Source organism: Strigops habroptila, chromosome 4 (assembly GCF_004027225.2).
Source record: "Strigops habroptila isolate Jane chromosome 4, bStrHab1.2.pri, whole genome shotgun sequence".
Taxonomy (NCBI): Eukaryota; Metazoa; Chordata; class Aves; order Psittaciformes; family Psittacidae; genus Strigops; species Strigops habroptila.
Genome location: NC_046358.1, coordinates 62,521,831 through 62,539,808, shown reverse-complemented (window position 1 = coordinate 62,539,808; position 17,978 = coordinate 62,521,831). Strand labels below are relative to the sequence as shown.

Below are 17,978 nucleotides of genomic sequence, written 5' to 3'. Positions count from 1 at the left end.
ACAGTATATTGAGTACTGGCTACGCATAGCACAAGACACAAGCATTGGCCTCCAGCAGCTGCACTATCAGGCAGAGATTTTTGCTTGTCATCTCTTGCAACAGCACCTTCTGCAAGGATTCTTCATATCTTTTTATCCAGGCTAGACTCTAGAGCAACTCACTTTACAGCTGAAAAGCCAGCTACATAGAGTTATGGAGAAAAAATGGGGCCATCAGAATACAGTAAAGCAGTCAACTCCATGGTAGAAATGGTGAATCCTTTGATTCTTGGAAAAATAAGCTTATAAAATATTGTTCCAAATTGATTCCAATTCAACCTGTTATTAATATGAAATCTCATCCCCCTCAAGGCTATTACTTGAAACTGTGCAAACTGTACTAGCTGCTTAAGATTTCAAATCAATAACAGAATTATTATACTTCTTGTCACTAAGATTCCTTTTCTATCAAGGTCACACAAAAGACTCAAATGAAATTATTAACAACACTCACAGAATCTAGGAAAATTGATATATGGGATATGTTACAACAAGATAAAGAGGGAGTTATCTGTTGGCAGAGTGTCTAGCCATTGAAGAAGTAAACTTTTCTATATCCAGTTAAGAGTGGTATATAATTTACACAAAGTGGGTCCAAGGCTCAGTTTTACATTTGGCTTAGGTATTTCTAGAAGTGTACATTCGCTGTGTTTGTGGATGACATAGCTTTTGCAGGAGACATTGAAATCTGTTTCTAACAGAGAACAAATAAATTATATACTTACAACATGGGGTGTTTGGTCTGTTCACAAGCTGTGGGAATGCAAAGATAGCAGACAACTCTAGTTCGTGGTTTTGATTTTCTTCCTTCTCTTCAGCCTGGTCAGCCCAAACTACTGATTTTTGTCTTTGTATCAGCTGCTCAACCTCCCCAAATTCAGTCTCAGACACATTATGTGTCAACCCAGCTTCTTTCAAAGCCAGGTACTGCTTGCGAAGAACTGGAAGCAAAGTATTTAGTACTCTGTAAAATAACAAGAAGCAAGACAAATATGACTACATCATAACTAATCTGTTCCTTACTAGCACTGCTACTATTAGGAACACAACAAGGTTTTGTCCTTCTCCACACCCTTCCCCCCTTGCCAAGTTCTGCTATGTATTTTAATTTTTAAGGGAATACCATGACACTAATAGGAAATATTCATGACTAAGTAGAGTGATTTTTCTCTTTGGAAAAACCTTGTATTTCACCCTAAGCATTTACCAACTGCGTCTAAGATCTTCAGTCCCTCAAACACCACAGAAAGTCAGTATTTCTCGATTGAATTATGACTTTCTAAAATCAAGTATCAGATAAATGAACAAGTGTATAAAACAAATAATGTGGATTAAACCAAGGAGATCTTAATCATATGTGCATAGAACCTTATTAGAAGCCTACTCCAAATAAATTAAGATACTATGATCTTTAATTAAAGAATGGAATACATTAAGATCCACACACTCCTGCAAATCAAATTGAAGTGACAAAAGCTTAGGAATTCCTCCTGAACACAGGAATTCATTAACTGCGGAGTCAGTTGCAAGACTAAAAAGTAGGTTCATGCAATATGGGAAGGAGTGTATATATATAAAAGCCAAGGAGGCAACTTTGTAATTATTAACTTTGTAGCTTTAAAAAGCTTGCTTATGTATTACTTTTTGTCATGTTTATGGTAACAGCCTCTTCTCCAAGCGAGGAAGAAAAGCAACATTTTCAAGAGACTGATAATAAAAAGCTGGTTGCTTACCTGCAAATTCAGATTTTTTTTTTTCCCCAGACTGACTAGCTATATTTGAGTTCAATAGTAAATGTTTTTTTACACAGGTAAATTTATTAATGTCAACAAAGCAAGAAATTAAGAGAACACAAACACAAAAAAATCAATACTGCTCTTCAACACAGAAGAAAATAAAGGCACCTGGATCTATTGAACAATTTGGAAAAACTATGCGAAGAAGAAAGTTAAATAGAAATAACAAGCACTAGAGTATACCTGCAGTTTCTGTTAAACCATTGTGAATACAGGCCAAGACTTAAGTTATTATTTTACATCTTACTTGAAACACAATTCTAACACAGAAAAAAAGTTTGATAAACATCCTGCTTCTGTTTCAACTAAAACTAAATTCTATAGATATGTCTTCTGAAGTTACAAATACCAGCATATAAGTCTTATCACACCTGCTATGAAACCATACTTACTTTTCTGTCTGCTTATAATGCCGATCTTGAAGGGACACCAGAGATAACATGTGCTCAATCTGGGCTTTCAGGTCTTTAACTTCTAGCTTTAAATGGCAACACTGCAGATCTTCACAGAGTTCCTTGGGAAATTAGCAAGGAAAAAAAAAAACAAAACCCAAAATGAAACAACTGCACATCAAGCTGATAGTGAGAAACTAAAATTCAAACCGAAAGTAATATTAATTCATCCTATCTTGAAAAGATGGAGATCTATATTATTGAAGTTTTATGGTAAAAAAGTATGATTTTTTTGATTTTCTTTTGCATGCATAAATAATGCTTTGTAGAGCTGTTTGACCAACAGCGAGTGTGCTGTAATTAGCATTAAGAATCCAACAGGCACACATCTATGATTATCTATGCATGCCCAAAAACATGCTCATCTTTTCCTGTGCACTGGCTCCATATCTGAGTTTCAGTGACATTATCTGGGACAAGTCCTCATTGTACTTAGCCATCTTCCCAAGATGCCAGTATCCTCTTTGAAATATCTTAGTTAATTTATTTTAAGGTATCAACACATTTTTGTCATCCCAACAAAAATACACGTATTGAAATATGTTCCAATATATGAGTCAGATCAGCGCTCATTACAGTATCATTTAAGCCACTTCACTTGCTGGCTGAAACCAAAAGGCACAGAGGAACAACACCCCAGCTGCCTTGTCTTGTCTTGTCCTTGTTTCTGTACAGGACTTCATCTCCTCTCCCAGCTCTGGTGCTTGTCTGAGGCTGCACTGAGTTGACTCTACTTGCTAATGTTTGGCACAGAACTTAACTTCCCACTTCTTTTCCCCTTCCCACTCTTCTCCCACCAAAGGTTTTTTTGGCCAGGCTAAGAATTAGGTTGTCACACGGTTCAACAAGCATCAGGAGCTACTGTAAAGGCAAGACTAGAAGTGAATGGCCAGGAGCAGTATCAATACTGGCAGCTATCTGAACTGCCCAACAATAACATGCTTACTCCCCTTTAGCATGCATTTTTGCATGTCATCATCTACTTTCATGACCAAGGAACACTTGCACAAATAATGAACCATTTGAAGGCAAAAGAACAGAAACAACTAACACTGGAATTTGAAACCACCCTGAAAGAATGGCAGGAACCGTGAACAGAAGTGAGACAGGGTGGGGGAGGAGGCCAATAATTAAAATCTATTCTTAACTATAGTCAGATGTTGCTTACATGTTGCTTGCATGAAACCTGTACTTGAAATGAAAGGCATTTTACCTTTGGAATGCACCCATCTTGACTCAGGAGACGCATTTCATTCTCAACACGATGCAGCCAATTGGTATTTTCCTCAAAACGTTCAGCCTCCTCCTCTCTCTTCTGCTGTATGTGCACACGGCGGGTTCTAAGCATTGCAAGCCTTTGATTCCTCTTGCAAGTGGCCTAAAAATCAGCATTTAAAGTGAAAACTTTCAAATGATGTTCACAAATATTTTTTATATATATCTCTATCTCTCTCTCTATCTCAGAAAAGTCTTTTTCCATACTGTTACACTTAACTGGGAATAACAAACATTTTGCATTTCTGATCAGTTTAATAAAAGTTTAGTACAGTCTCTTACAGGCATTACTTTAAATATTTTCATTCCTCTTCCCCCCCCCTCCCTTCCCCCTTTTCCTGGAAACCCTTTTAACAGAGAGCAGTGTCATCTGATTATTCCTTTGAAGAATAATACCTTGGATTTGATCAATTTCTGTTCCAGGCCATAATTATCTTAAGTTGGAAAGACTGAAAAACTACTTGTGCACATACAGACAGGCACACTTCTAGATACAAATAACCTAACAATTTCTGCTCAAGCATGAATATGAAGATGGAATTTAACCTGCTTTGTTTTCCTAAAGCAATATGTCCTAAGCAGAACTCACTAAAGGATGGAGTATCTGGCAAAAGGAACATCCTCCATGTTCAAGCACCAAAATTCTTCTGATGCTTCTCTGAAATTTGACAAGGAAAAAGGCACAAAACCAGCACCAGCAAGCAGAATGAGTGATGCAGTGTCCTAACAAGGCAAAGGAGACTCCTTCTATTTGGAGGACATATGTAGTTTGCAATACACTCGAAAAATTAAGACACTAACTCAGTTTGTCACAGAGAAGTGATAACTGGTCTCATTTTAATCATTAAGCATTAAGTGATTATATAATTACTCGAGCAAAAACCATACATTAGTACAGCAAAACTAAGATGATACCTTGTATTACGTTACGGAAAACTCACCTTTTCTACTCTTTCTTCAGAGCACATCAGTTGAATTTGTTCATGACATTGTTTCTGGTAATGTGTCTTCAGGGCATTTTCCTTTAGTTGCATTTCCAATTTGAGGTATTCTTTTCTAACTTCCTCACGGTTTGCAAACACATTTTTAAGGATTTCTTTGTATCTATTAGAACCAAAAGATAATAATAAATAATGGATTACTTACTGAAGACTTTTTTGAATGACCATCTCCTCCACACAAGGGGAACTTTCAATTAGAGGTTAATGAAATAAATATACAAAAATTAAGAGGAAAAAAGTAAAGGCTGTTCTAGATTAGGACTAAATAAAGTGCCAGCACTTCAGTAGTGATTTTATGTACCCGAACTAGAAATGGGATGTAAATTTTGAAGGGGGGGACACTAGAAATAAGCCTTGTTGTATTTATGAAGACGACACTGGGATTCAAAAGAAAGATATCCAACTTATTCACATAGGTCTTATCTCTACCTCCAAAACAAACTAAATATCCATGTTCTCTCCCTATACCAATTTATTAAACATATCAGACTACTGTTGCCATAGACACACAAGGTCTTCAAAAACCTGCTAGCTATCTCTCAAAAAATTAAAACCAGAAGTCTTCAGTTGCTCCCTTTCTCTGAAATTTTGTTGTATAATTTTAATCACCAATGGATGACAAAAATCAGAACATGCATCATGTTTTAACACATACTAGGCTAAGAGGTGAGAAAAACACAAACTAATGATAGAAGGTACTTAAAACTTATTCTAAGGAGACCAATGTTTAAATAGCCTCAAAATCTGCTTATCCTTAGCCTGCAATGTAAATGAGAATAACAAGGATAAGGAAAAAGCCTAGAAGCACTACCGTATTGCAGTATAAGTTTCAGTCATGGTACTTTCTCACTTCACTCCTGAATACTCAAAATGCAGTACAGAAGAGCCCAAAAAGATACTGTATATTTCAATAAAGACCAGCCTTGTATTCAAGCCATGTCGTAACATCCTACTGACACGCTAGAACTTTCCATAAGAATAAAGGCACAGTTTAACATGCTGTTGTGGTTTAAGCCGAGCCGGTAGCATGCAAACATTCTAAAGACATGCAACATTTGAGGTCATTATACAGTGTTGAGTATAAACAGTAACAACATTAAATACCATACTAATACTATAAAATAACACATAGGTGCAACCAGAGAGCAAGTTGAAAAGACATTTTTGCCATGTAGTTGACTTCTTGCCACTGTTTCAGAAGTTGCAATTCCATTACATAGTCTAAAGTCTGAATAATGGCAAGTCTTTTATTCTAGTGGTTTATTACTGTCATTTTAAAAGTGAACAGAATTAACAAATGAATTCTTATGTACAGTTTTAGAAATTCTACAGTTTTACTCAAGTGTCTACATATCTAGGTAAATTGTGTACTAAAGCTCACACAGGATTTAGACATAATATTTCTTTAAGGTATAACATAGTCAGCTGCAGAATATCAGAGTTCTTACCCTACACTGTTACTATCTATACAGTCTGCAGTACTATAGTAGTATCCATAGAAACATGGTTCCTCCCAGCTGTCTGGGAAACAGCAATACGAAATGAAGGTGAATCCTCTCTCTCAATTTACTTCACAGTAAAACCCTGGGCATAATGTAAGAGAGGCTGTAGATTCTGTGTACAGTCACTGTGAGGAACCATTACAGGTAGATTCAACTCTGTGTACATATAATGATCAGTGCCCCAAATATAGCATCAAGTAAAGAAGCCTTTGCAAAACTCTTGCCTTGAACTGGATTCATTCTTTGAGTAAGCACACTTCTTATCTCCACCCTCTCTTCTTCATTTAAAAATGACAAAGTGATCCTGCAGGCATATCCAGGGTATGAACTTTGTGCTACCTAATCTCAAAGAGCTTGTGGACCTGGCGGTGGTAGTTCCAGTGTCCACTGCTACCTCAACAGGCTCCAGACTCTAAGGGTTGGCAGACAACGCATGACCAAGCTTTAGACAGAGGGAGCAGGAATGACCTTTGGTTTTGAAGAAGCAAGTGGTGTAATCAGCAAGTTTCTTCCAGATAGCAGTGAAGCAAAAGCCATAGGTAGTTAGACTGAAACACAAGATTCTGAATAAGGCTCTCTACCCTGTCCCAAATGGAAGGGAAAGGACAGCAGAATACCTTCAAAACCTGTAAAGATGGGGGAAATCAACTCATCACCCATACTATCAGTAGGATGAATCTGACAGGATCCTCATGAGGAAGAACAGAATGAAACATCCACTTTATTGCCTATATCTAGAGCGATTGGGATAAGCTTACATGTGTCTCTATGGCTATTCCAGAACATTAACACCCTAACATTCTCTGACCAAGAAATCTTGGCATGGAATGTGTCCGGCATTTTGAAAAGACATTTTAGAGACCTTGCCTTTGACTGACTCTTCCCACACACATAGAATGAAATAAAGGGCAAATCACAAGAAATTAAATTAACCTTAAAGACTTACAGTGCAAAAATATGCACGAAAACTGTCAGAACTCTCAATATGGCTTGGCAGCCTACACTTCTTTTGAAAATTAAATAAAAATAAACTTGAATGAGAGGTTTATTGAAACATCTGGACAGCCAGTAAAATGAAGCTCAGAGAGAATTTTGCTTTGAACGGATTTTTACCAAAGTTTTCCAGGTTAAAAAAATACCACATTCAAATGGCCATTAAGAAGTTAACTGAATAAACCTAGGTGAATAATTCTCAGAAATATGTGGTGAGATATGCAGAGACAGATCCAGAAAGACTTTCACACAAAAACCTAACCTTCTTATGGAATAGATTGACTTCTGCAACAAATTCATATATCATGTCTTAATCTGTTACTTTTTTGTGTGCTGTCATCAGAGACTGTCACATCAGAAAAGACAGACAGGAACATCACCAAGAATAAAAAGAGACCAAGAAATATAAAAGCAATAGAAAGTGAGGAACCTACAAACATAAATTAAACTCTGTGGAAAGAAGAACTTCAAGTTCTTGCTTCTCTTAAACCTTGCAGGAAACTTATTACCAAAATACTATCTGGCAGCAGCTATCATTTATGCAAACTACATTCTGCCCACCCACAAAAAAAGACCTGTTACGTAGCTTTGCTGAAAGCTAGCATTCATATGCTCCTTCCTGCTGCTTATATGTGTTGCCTGCCCAATTACTTAACTAAAGTAGACTGTGAGGAGAAACACCACCATTAGAACTTAAGACTATAGTTTTGGAATTTCAAATTAAGTTCCATTTGGTAACATGTTCCTAGAGTTATTGATAAAAACCCTTGTAAATAATACTGTGCCTCTCCTCAAAACCTATCATCTTGATTTTAGAAGTCTAGATTTTGACCACTTTATTAATACCTTCAAAACTGTAGTAACTTACTCTTACTTGTAGGACATTTGCACATTTTTTGTGTCATGAACATAAGCTTCCTACCAGAAAAAGGATTTTTTCCTGTTATTAAATGACTTTGCCTGGTTTTAAAAGGCCTGTGAGATGGACGACTTATTCTCTAAGTAAGAGTGTTCTATAGACAGATATATCAGGAAGCTTTTGTTGCTATTAAGTTCAACTTCTTTTCCCCTTTCTTAAATGCATTGTACTTCTGTATTACATAGAACTCAAATATAACGCTACTCTTTTGTTACACTGATCATTCTATTTCTATTGTTAGGTTATGGCTCAGCCCACTATATGGCTATTTAGTAGTTTGGCTTGTTTGCTTTGGGTTCTTTACTGTATTTTTGTTTGATGAATTTTTAATTTGCTGGCTGGCACCACATAATTTTCATCTGCTACTGCATATGTGTGTGTATATATGTATACATGCATATGTATGTATACACACACATGCTCTCAGCTTTTTGAAAGACAAGTGTTCTCACATGGGGATCCTTTTAGTAACACAACAATAGGCATCAGATCCAAAAAGTCAAGGTAACTTAAAATCAATACATAGCAATTTTGCTAAATATTGGCTCAAAATAGGATAAGAAATCGATAAAATTTACATTTGATGTTGGTTATTCTGAAAATCTACATTGCAAGATAGTACTTTATACAACCAAGGTTAAAGAAGCTGTTATTTTTCTCCAAAATTGTTAGCTTTTGGTTGTAGAAAAGAACTTTTTAGCCCTACAGAGCTCTAGAGCTTCCTTTGAGAACACTTGTCCTAACATCTTTTGTGTTACGAGTGGTAGAATTCCATCTGCATGTTAATACAGAATAATATTGGTAGCCTTGAGACAAAAATACCCCATTCTGCCATGAAATTTCTTCATTACAATAACGAAGCTATTGATAAGCTTTAAAAAAAGCCAGCACATAAGCATTTTAAAAACCACATATGCACTGATGAGGGTCATAACTTTCAGTAAGGTTCAACAAAAAAATACTCTTGATATCAGCAGTTCTAATGAAAACTTGATAGGAATAAATACAACCCACAGAATACTGATATTGTTGCACTTCTGTCAATCTAGGAAATACTTTGTAAGAAAGTACCTATAGATGCAAGACCCTTCATCACTGATCTCAATTGTGATGTCAGAGCGAGTTATGTCAGCTCCTTGAGGATCACAGTTATCTTGCAGTGTTTCACCGAATTTTCCTAGAAGGTTAATATCAGAATATTTCAAGTATACAATATTTGCTTTGTTTTAAATCCACCACCAAGCTGTTCTGTAAAGAAGTGATAAATTATGCAAAGCCACACCTAGGCAAAGTAAAGCAATGCTAAAAATGAGGAAACCTACATTGGAAAGAGTTGTTCTACAGATGCTTTTACAAGTTATGCAAACCCCAATTTTGAAGCAAGATTGTCATGTGATTCACTTACCTTTGTATTATCACTTGTTGGTTGCTTGAAAGTATTGCGGCATTAGGATTTCCAGGAATGCTTCCTTGCTTTTCTTCATATTCTCTAAGCTTCTCTTTCAACATTAGGATCTAAACCAAAAAAGGTACCTTTTAGTTGGAATATAATGGGTCTGTTGTTTTTAAACCTATCATTCTGTGCTTATGTCTTGAAAAACTTTACAAATGGCAGTAAGCGATATTCTTCTTAGAGGACAAAATATCTTACTTTTAAAGACTATATGGCAGAATTAGGACAATATTGCCATATAGGTTTAATCCTATAAACATATATACATTTTTTTATTCAAAATTGTAACAATTAATTTTTCACACTTTCAACAATAGATTTTTTTTTTTTTTTTTTAAACATACCTCTTTCTTTTGTTCATTGCAAATTTTAACATACTGGCTTATGTGACTGTCCAAACTAACAACATTGCTCTTCAACTGTTAAAGAAAAGGAACAAGTTAGAATTTAAGAAGGCTCCTTCATGTTTTCCTGCATAATAAATACACTGTCTGTAAGTACTACATAATTACACTTGTACTGCATTATGAAGAAAGGGGTGAATAAAATCCTGACTTGCACAACAAAAATGACTCCCAACTTCTGGAGTCACCTGTTGCACTCCCATGACCATTTCCTTCAACAGAACAGTAAAAAAGTAATTATTTATATGCACAAGCACATTTTGCACTTATTCAGCCTAGGTTTACTATTTTACGCGTATCTTCTGCCTTTTATTATAAAAAACTATGTTTACATTTGCAACACGTGGAAACTACAGTCAACCCATATTACATAGAAGAAATTAGAAGCAACGCTACAAAGTATTATAGAAGACAGAGAGGAGACAACAGGTCACTCCAGTAGCTTTTGATGTATCAATATAATCTCCAGCTGAATTCTACCTGTAACAAACCTAGACTGGCTCTTGCACAACTGCTTAGCCATTTCTTTAATATGCTTTACAGTTCCCTGAGAAAGTAGTAAGATACTGAAACTGGCTGTGAATTCTACCAGCTGAGAATTATTTCTAAAATTGACGGTCAGAAAACAAACTTCCAAACTGGCAGCATCACCCCACTAATGAAGCTATGTTGCTTTTTGCACCTCCATTTCTCACTCAGATGAGTAATTAATTGTAAGAAACAAGAGCTAAGTGAACAAAATTTTAGGACAGAAGTAAAGGAAATTACAATCTTCTAAAAGAAATAACTCTCTCAATATTGTTTTATTATACTTTGATAGATCAATAAATACCAACATACTCACAGAAGACTTGATATCCTTTGCTCGGTTTGCATACTTAAGTGTATTATATGTATCATCATAGAACATAGACGATGGACTAATGGCAGCTATCATTATTGTTCGGCAATTTCCTCCAAGAGAATCTTTCAATAAACGAGTGAGCTTGCTGTTCCGATAAGGAATGTGCTGTTTCTTACTCTAGAAAGAAAGTTGATATGCAATTTATGGGTTAGTCAACTGTATTTTAAATATTCACCTTTAGTCTGCTTAGAATTTCAAAAAGGCCATAAACCACAATAAACAGCCTTGGAGCTTTTCTTTGACATAAGTAATCTTTCTCACAACTACATATACATTTCAAATGATTTAAATCTCTTGGAACTCTTTAATACTTTTATACCACACGTGTTAGCCAGGTTTCTTTCTGATGTCCAGATACATGACAACTATTTTTGTGATGTGGGCAACTAACAGGAAAGGCAGACTACATTAAACTACTTACAGTTTACAGAAAAATGGAGGTTGGGAAGGACCTCTCAAGATCCATTTAGCCCAATCCCTCTGCTCAAAGCATGGTTACCTACAGTAAGCAGCCAAGGTCTATGCCAACTCGGGTTTTAACTATCTTACAGGATGGAGATAACACAATCTTTCTAGGCAACCCAAAGTCAGCTTTGCGAAGCTTTTTTTTTTTTTTCCCCAATCACATATACAGAATCTTCATCTCACAGTACCCCAGTTAGATCACTAGTATCCCAGTCTTGCACCAAGTAAGTCAACATGAAGAATCTCACTTATGGTCCGTGTACGGATTTTAAATTCTGCCTCCCACTCCAACAAGATGATGATGAGAATGTGTGGCACCAGGAAGGGAAATAAAAGCTTTGATCATTTTTCTCTGGCATAATTGAAGGCGGAAATTGTTAGCTGACCAGAGAACAAAAACAGTGTAGCTGTAGGCACTGGACTTGTCTTTGGCAAAAGTTCAGGAGGTTTTGTCCTTCTCCCACACAACTGTCCCCACTCCTTCCCTGGAGTTAGTGAGCCAGATGACAAGATTAATTCACTACTGTGAATGGGATGGCGGGGAAAAGGCTGTGAGTGTGGGTGTATGGAAACATGCAACAATACAAAAGAACAAGTTTGGACAGGTGTTTTCTCTTATAAGAGCTTCCTCCCCTAAGATTAAAGGGCATAAACCTCTGGAAAAGTCTTTGTCTTAATAAGGCTATATATTCACTCATGCAATCTTCTCTACATATGCTTGATTTTGAAAAGTGTGGTTAAGAAAAGGAGGTACATTCATCTTTGACACTATCCTTAGGTGGCTGCACACTATTTTTGAGAACTCTCCCATTAGGACTGTGAATTAAAGTCAATGAAAGCTTACAATTTTTCAAACTATTTTCAGAACACTAGGAGGTGAGGACTGCATGGCAAAGAAGCACATACCTTTGGATCTGCCAAGGCATTAATGACATTTCCCAGAGCTAGCAGGGAGCGGTTAATATTTGCTCCTTCTCTAAAACGGGCCCCCTTGGCATTTGTTGCACTGGCACGTTCAGATCCTGCCAGGTCAATGAGAGACATTTTGGCGATGCGAACATTTTGGTTGATACTGGCTGGCTTATCTTGCTGCCTTAGATAGATCTACAATAAAAAAAGAAAATAATTAAAAAGTAACAACTAACGAGTCTTGTTACTCTAAGCAATAACTTTATTTTACAGCGTAACAACTGTTTTCAGAAACATTGGCATCCTTCTCAGAATCCAAGTTAAACCTTCCAGTATATACCTAACACCAATAGGTAGTTTGGCCTAATGGAAAACAGTGAATCCACTTCTGACACTGACCCCTTAAACTCACCAGCTTCAGCTATTAGTAAGGAAAAAGAAGCAGGTTGTGGCTGCACTGGGTTTGGTTAATTTTCGGCATAGCAGCCTGTATGGTACTTTCATATTTGTGACCCCAGTAGTGCTGGTGGCACACCAGTGTTTAGCTTTTGCTCCAGCTTTTTTGGTTTCTCCACAGTTCCCACTGCTTGAGGACTGGCTGGACATCAGTCTGCCAGTGTTAAGTAATTGTTTCCCCATCTAGCCCTCTCACTTAAATAAAATGGGTTATTTCCCTCTCCTCTCTTTTGCTGCAGAGAAGTAAGCAAGCAACTAGGCCAGTGCTTACCAGAGTGGCAAAGATTGGAGAGCTTCAAATGAATTTCATAGCTAAAATAGCTCTCAACTCTTCAGCACTCAAGATGTATAACACGCTATTTCACTTCAAACTAAAAAGGGTCTTCACTTTCTCAAGGCACCTTTAAAAGTATGCCATAAGGATACACATATACAGGGACAAACCAGGAAAAAGGCTGGACTTCCAGTGATTTAGACTTAACTGTAACTACCACTAATAAGGGAATAATACTAATTTACTGCTGTGAACACACATATTACTCCAGGCCTTTCTGCAAAGCTGTTCCCTCTCACCCCTTCTTTCCTGAAATTTTCATGGCACAGGAGATGTACAAAGTAGTAAACACTTTTGCTTCCTTCTGCTAGTGAAGATATTCTTTCCTCAGGCTTATGAACAAGTAGGCAAAGCATGGTTATGCAGTCAATAAGAAGAATTAATGTTATCCTTAGATGGCTTTTACTTGTTCAGGATTCTCTAGAAATTCTCCCTTCTTTTGTATTGAGCGCCTTGCCATTTGCCAGGCTCATGATTACTGACAATTTCATGAATGCACTTTTAGACAGTGAATTGGGAACAAGTTGCCCTACATGTAAAGGAGTTGTCTTTATTTGTCAACATCTCACCAGTTCTGCAGTTTTAAGCTTTGTACATCAGCAGTGAAATCTTCACAGCAATTTACACCACCAAAAAAATTTGCAAATATTGGGAGTGAATAAAATTCTTATAACTTGCCACAAAATATCTATACCAAATAGAAGTGTTTCTCTATCAAACAATACAAGTAGGTTCTATTTCTAGTAAAATTAAAAAAAAAAAACAAACCCAAAAAACCAAAACCAACCACAAAAAAACAACATAACAAACCCCCCCCCCCCCCCCCAAAAAAAAAAACCCAACCCAAACCAAAAAAACCACTCCCCAGTACTTACCTTGGAAAAGTAGCTATCTCCACCTAACTAACATTCTACCAGAACCCAGTAACTATCATTAGTGAAGTAGAGAAAAGTGGAGTGACAGCCAAACTATGTTGTATGACACATCTTTTATAAAAATTCAAAAGATACAGGAGATACCCCAAAGCAGGATCTTTCCTACTTCTCTGTCCGTCAGCAAAACATTTTCAATAGAGCAGTGTGGCAATTGGGATTTTACTTTCAAATGCAGTAATTGCCTGACCTAGATAGATATTTCAAACCTAAGACAGATGGTACAGTAAGGCAAAGATTAGCTTGGAATGTCCTGGGACAAGACTTTTACTACTTTGAGTCAGCCCCAGAAAACATCCTGCTCCAATAAAGTGAACAACAAAAATCATCTCCAGCATAAAACAAACAAACATTTCTCTACAAACAAAAGCAACTCTAAAAAAATAACAGAAAACTTAAAAATTAAGAGGAATCAAGACAGCAACAGGCATTTCTCATCATTTTTACCTGTGGAAGCAATGAGGCAATAAAACAAAGAATAAGCAGGTAAGACATGTTTGCTAAATACCACAAATTTGTGGAAATAAAAACTGACACAAGTGGTTACTTGTAGCACTAATTGACTAGTTTGTAATTACTTCTTACAGATGCCACCACTACTAAGTGCATCAAGTAGATAGAGTATTTAAGAACCCACTTAAAAAGTGTATGGTTGTGAATTTGCTTAAATGAGTACACACAAATTAACATCAGTTAAACTTCCAGTGCATTCAATGGACCTACCTAGTTAGCAACAGTAATATTCCTTTCAAGTGCCACATGCAGATGCAGCATTCCTATTAAACATTTATGTACACATTTTTCCAGATTAATGATTAATCCTCTCCTCCTCTCAAGCATGAAGTCACTTCTGTGAAAAAGGCTTAAAACCCATTCACTCTGAAGTGCGCTATTATTCAAAGGCTGCACTTGTTTATCTCCGAGAACACACCATATTAATAGATATTTATACAAATCACATATTCAAAATACAATTGTTTAACAAAACTAACCATTGCTTTTACCAATACTTTGTGCACTTGGCAGAAAATACAACTTAAGCAAAAGCAATTAAATATCTTGATTGACAGCTAGACCATCTCAAAAGACAAATACAACAAACATTCAGGATTACCTCATGACAGGAATAACTGGATTAGGAATACTGCAAAGCATACCAGAGAAAGGCTTTGCCAACTCTAGTATCCTTCAACAGAATCAGTCTGGCAGTTTTGGTGAACGAACTGTGCACCGAGACTGAATGATGAGTACAGAGCAGAACATGCTTCCAGCCATGACATGGCAATGCCTGTCCTTTACATTGAAAGGTCCTTTGCTTCATGAACAAGCTGTAACCCCTAGATATTTGTCCATGAAATCAAGGTCAGTCAAGCATGCCATTTAACTGACTGCAGCTGTGTACGGAGACTGGCTAAAAGACAGCCAGTGCACTTTACAGAGTCAAGGGTATTTTGCTGGCCACTACTGCTATGGGGACACAGGAAAAACAAAGAAAGAACGTGAAGGGATTACTCCAAAAGTAACTTTGTCAGTCATCTCAATCTCAAAGACACAAATGTTCACACTAGCTTAAATAATCTTAAGAATTCTATTATCAACAACAATGAAATCAGAGAAAAATCATTCAGGGCTTAATATGTATGAGCTACAAAAGCGTATCCTTCTTGATCTTTAAAGTCAGATGCTTACTGTACAGTATTTCATAATCAAATGATTGTTATTTGTACTTCTTCATGCAACACGCCAGTTCACAGTGTGTATATAATATGCACACAAATAAAAAACCCCAAAGCTTGTTCATTTTAGACCATAATATGAAAAACATTGACAAGACCATTGAGCATAACAGCTTTCATTCAGCGCATGGCAAACAAGGCTGCATCTCAAATATATTCATGTATATACACACACACAAATTATGTATTTGCTGTTCCTATAATATTTAAATAGGAGAGGATGTTTCTTTTCATTACGTTTTTACTTATATTGCCAGAAAGAAAACAATCCTCTCATCTGCAAGCATTCATATTTGGTTTAATTTTCTCCTCTGTAAGCTAGAAATAGTTTCAAATGATAATTTATTAAAAAAAAAAAAAAAAAAAAGCATAAATACCAATCAAGTTTTTTTTGTTAAACATTCAAACAAAATCGTAATAAGATAATAGGTTTAGTAATTTTGACACTATAGTTTATTTGGTGCATGTGCAACCTTTGCTAACAAGCAGGTGTATCTACCATGAGATCAATTTAAGACACATACTGCCTGTTACTAACCACTTCTCATCAATCTTGACAGTAGAGTTGTGGCATGGTAACTTTACAGCTACTGCACTGCCATCATCTATGTCAAAATAGAAACTTCTGGCTATAGTTATTAAGCATTGTCTAAGTCTGCAGGTAGAGTTAAGAACTACCTAACAGTGAAAGTTTACCAGTAGTTCAAGGAATTGAAATTTATTTTACTATTTTGAAACCCAGAATGGTAACATTTAATTATTCAAGATAATGTGCTTTGCAGTATGCACTAGAAACAGAAATAAAGGAAATTTTAGTTAACAAGACTGATTTTTTAAATACTATTTTTTGAAAGCATCACAGGTTGCATGTAAGGAATCAGAAGGATAAGGCGGTGGTTATCAAACAGCAATAATCTTCGGAGAAGTCTTAAGTTTTAGCAGATTTCTACAACAGATTTAAAACTCCTATAGATGGAAACTAAAAATCAGAATTTCATTTTGAAAACATGTGTATGGAGATATTTTCAGAGCACATACACTGCTTTAATTGTACTAAAACTTGGTATATACAAGAACAGGAAGAAATTACTTTAGTATAAAAATCAACATTCTCCAGAGCAAGCAGAATGAGAAAGTCCTACTTGAGATTCTCAGTTCATAGACATATAACTGCATTCTGTAACATATTTTTCCTAGAAAAATGCGGAGCAATGGAATTAAACCATTAAGCATTCATGGTTTCATTAACCATAAAGCATTAAAAAAACCCCAAACTAACACCAAAACCCCAACAGCTGTTCAAGATTACAGCTTTCCAGAAAAGCTATTTCTTCCATGGAATATTATTTCAAACTATTGGAACTAGAGGCCTTTATACTGGAAAAGATTAGTTCAGTGAAATCACTATGAATATTTACATACTTACAAGTCAAAGAGAACAATAAACTGGAAAACTTCATTCTCCTCTAACCTAAACTAAGGTTCAACACAGTTAGTTTAAAAAAAACCCCAAAAGCTTCCATTGCATTCAGCTTTAATTAAAACCTACAACTCACAGTAATGACCACTGTACGCCTCCTGTCTCATCTTACCTGAAAGACAGCGTGGGACCGGGAAGAGGAGGCATTTACATCTGTGGGGTGCTGTGTTCTGTTGTTATTTCCATAATCCAACATTTGAAGGATTTCCTCTGCTGATTTAGGCTTTAAGGGTAGAGTAAAAGATAAATGCACTTCTTTTAGTCAACTGTAGGAGATTCTACACTGATCTAAAAGACATTAACATTTGCCTTAGAAAAAAAAAGAGGAACTTGAAATTTTAGTTACCTAGAACTAAGAAAAATTTCCTGTTCTGAATTTGAAGTACTTCAAACACTTGTACCTTACTGCTATTTAACTGAGAAAAGCAAGCACTTTAAAATCAGATAATTTTTTAGTGAAGAATTTAAACAAACCTGCTGAGGTTCTCCATTGTTATAAGAAGCCTTACTTAATGATTGACTTAATTTTTCTTATGCCAATGCATTAAACACCAATATACTAATTTTTTCCCCAGAAGACACAAGCTTTGTGAAGGATTGCATTTACAGAGTGAGCCAACCTAATAACACTGTTTCCTCTTGAATCATTATTCTTTGTACACAAAAGCTGGAACCTACACAGCATGTAGCGTACACTAAAAGGCTGCAGGAAAATAGGTCCATGAGAGTTGATTTTCAGATTCTGTCACTGACTTAGCCAAAGAATTGCTACACTGGCCTGGAAAGGCAATTTAACATGAAACTTCTCAAACATGGCTATTTAAAAACAAAACCAACATTAAGACATTGCAGGGGTGTAGAACACTCCAAGACAGCACTGAAGACAGTGAATTTCTTGAACAAATGCTAAGATATTTTAGCAAAAAAC

General features: G+C 36.1%; 1 protein-coding gene across 1 annotated transcript in view; it reads right to left on the bottom strand.

The window, feature by feature from the left end:
- KIF18A (kinesin family member 18A) overlaps window positions 1-17,978 on the bottom strand; it is a 38,367-nt gene that overhangs the window by 16,760 nt on the left and 3,629 nt on the right. Inside the window, exons 5-13 of the mRNA XM_030483048.1 lie at window positions 17,163-17,273; window positions 12,110-12,307; window positions 10,679-10,855; window positions 9,775-9,849; window positions 9,383-9,492; window positions 4,504-4,666; window positions 3,501-3,665; window positions 2,228-2,349; window positions 765-1,003 (exon numbers count right to left, since the gene is read on the bottom strand). Coding sequence (XP_030338908.1) covers window positions 765-1,003; window positions 2,228-2,349; window positions 3,501-3,665; window positions 4,504-4,666; window positions 9,383-9,492; window positions 9,775-9,849; window positions 10,679-10,855; window positions 12,110-12,307; window positions 17,163-17,273 — 1,360 coding nt within the window. The remainder of the gene's footprint in view (window positions 1-764; window positions 1,004-2,227; window positions 2,350-3,500; window positions 3,666-4,503; window positions 4,667-9,382; window positions 9,493-9,774; window positions 9,850-10,678; window positions 10,856-12,109; window positions 12,308-17,162; window positions 17,274-17,978) is intronic.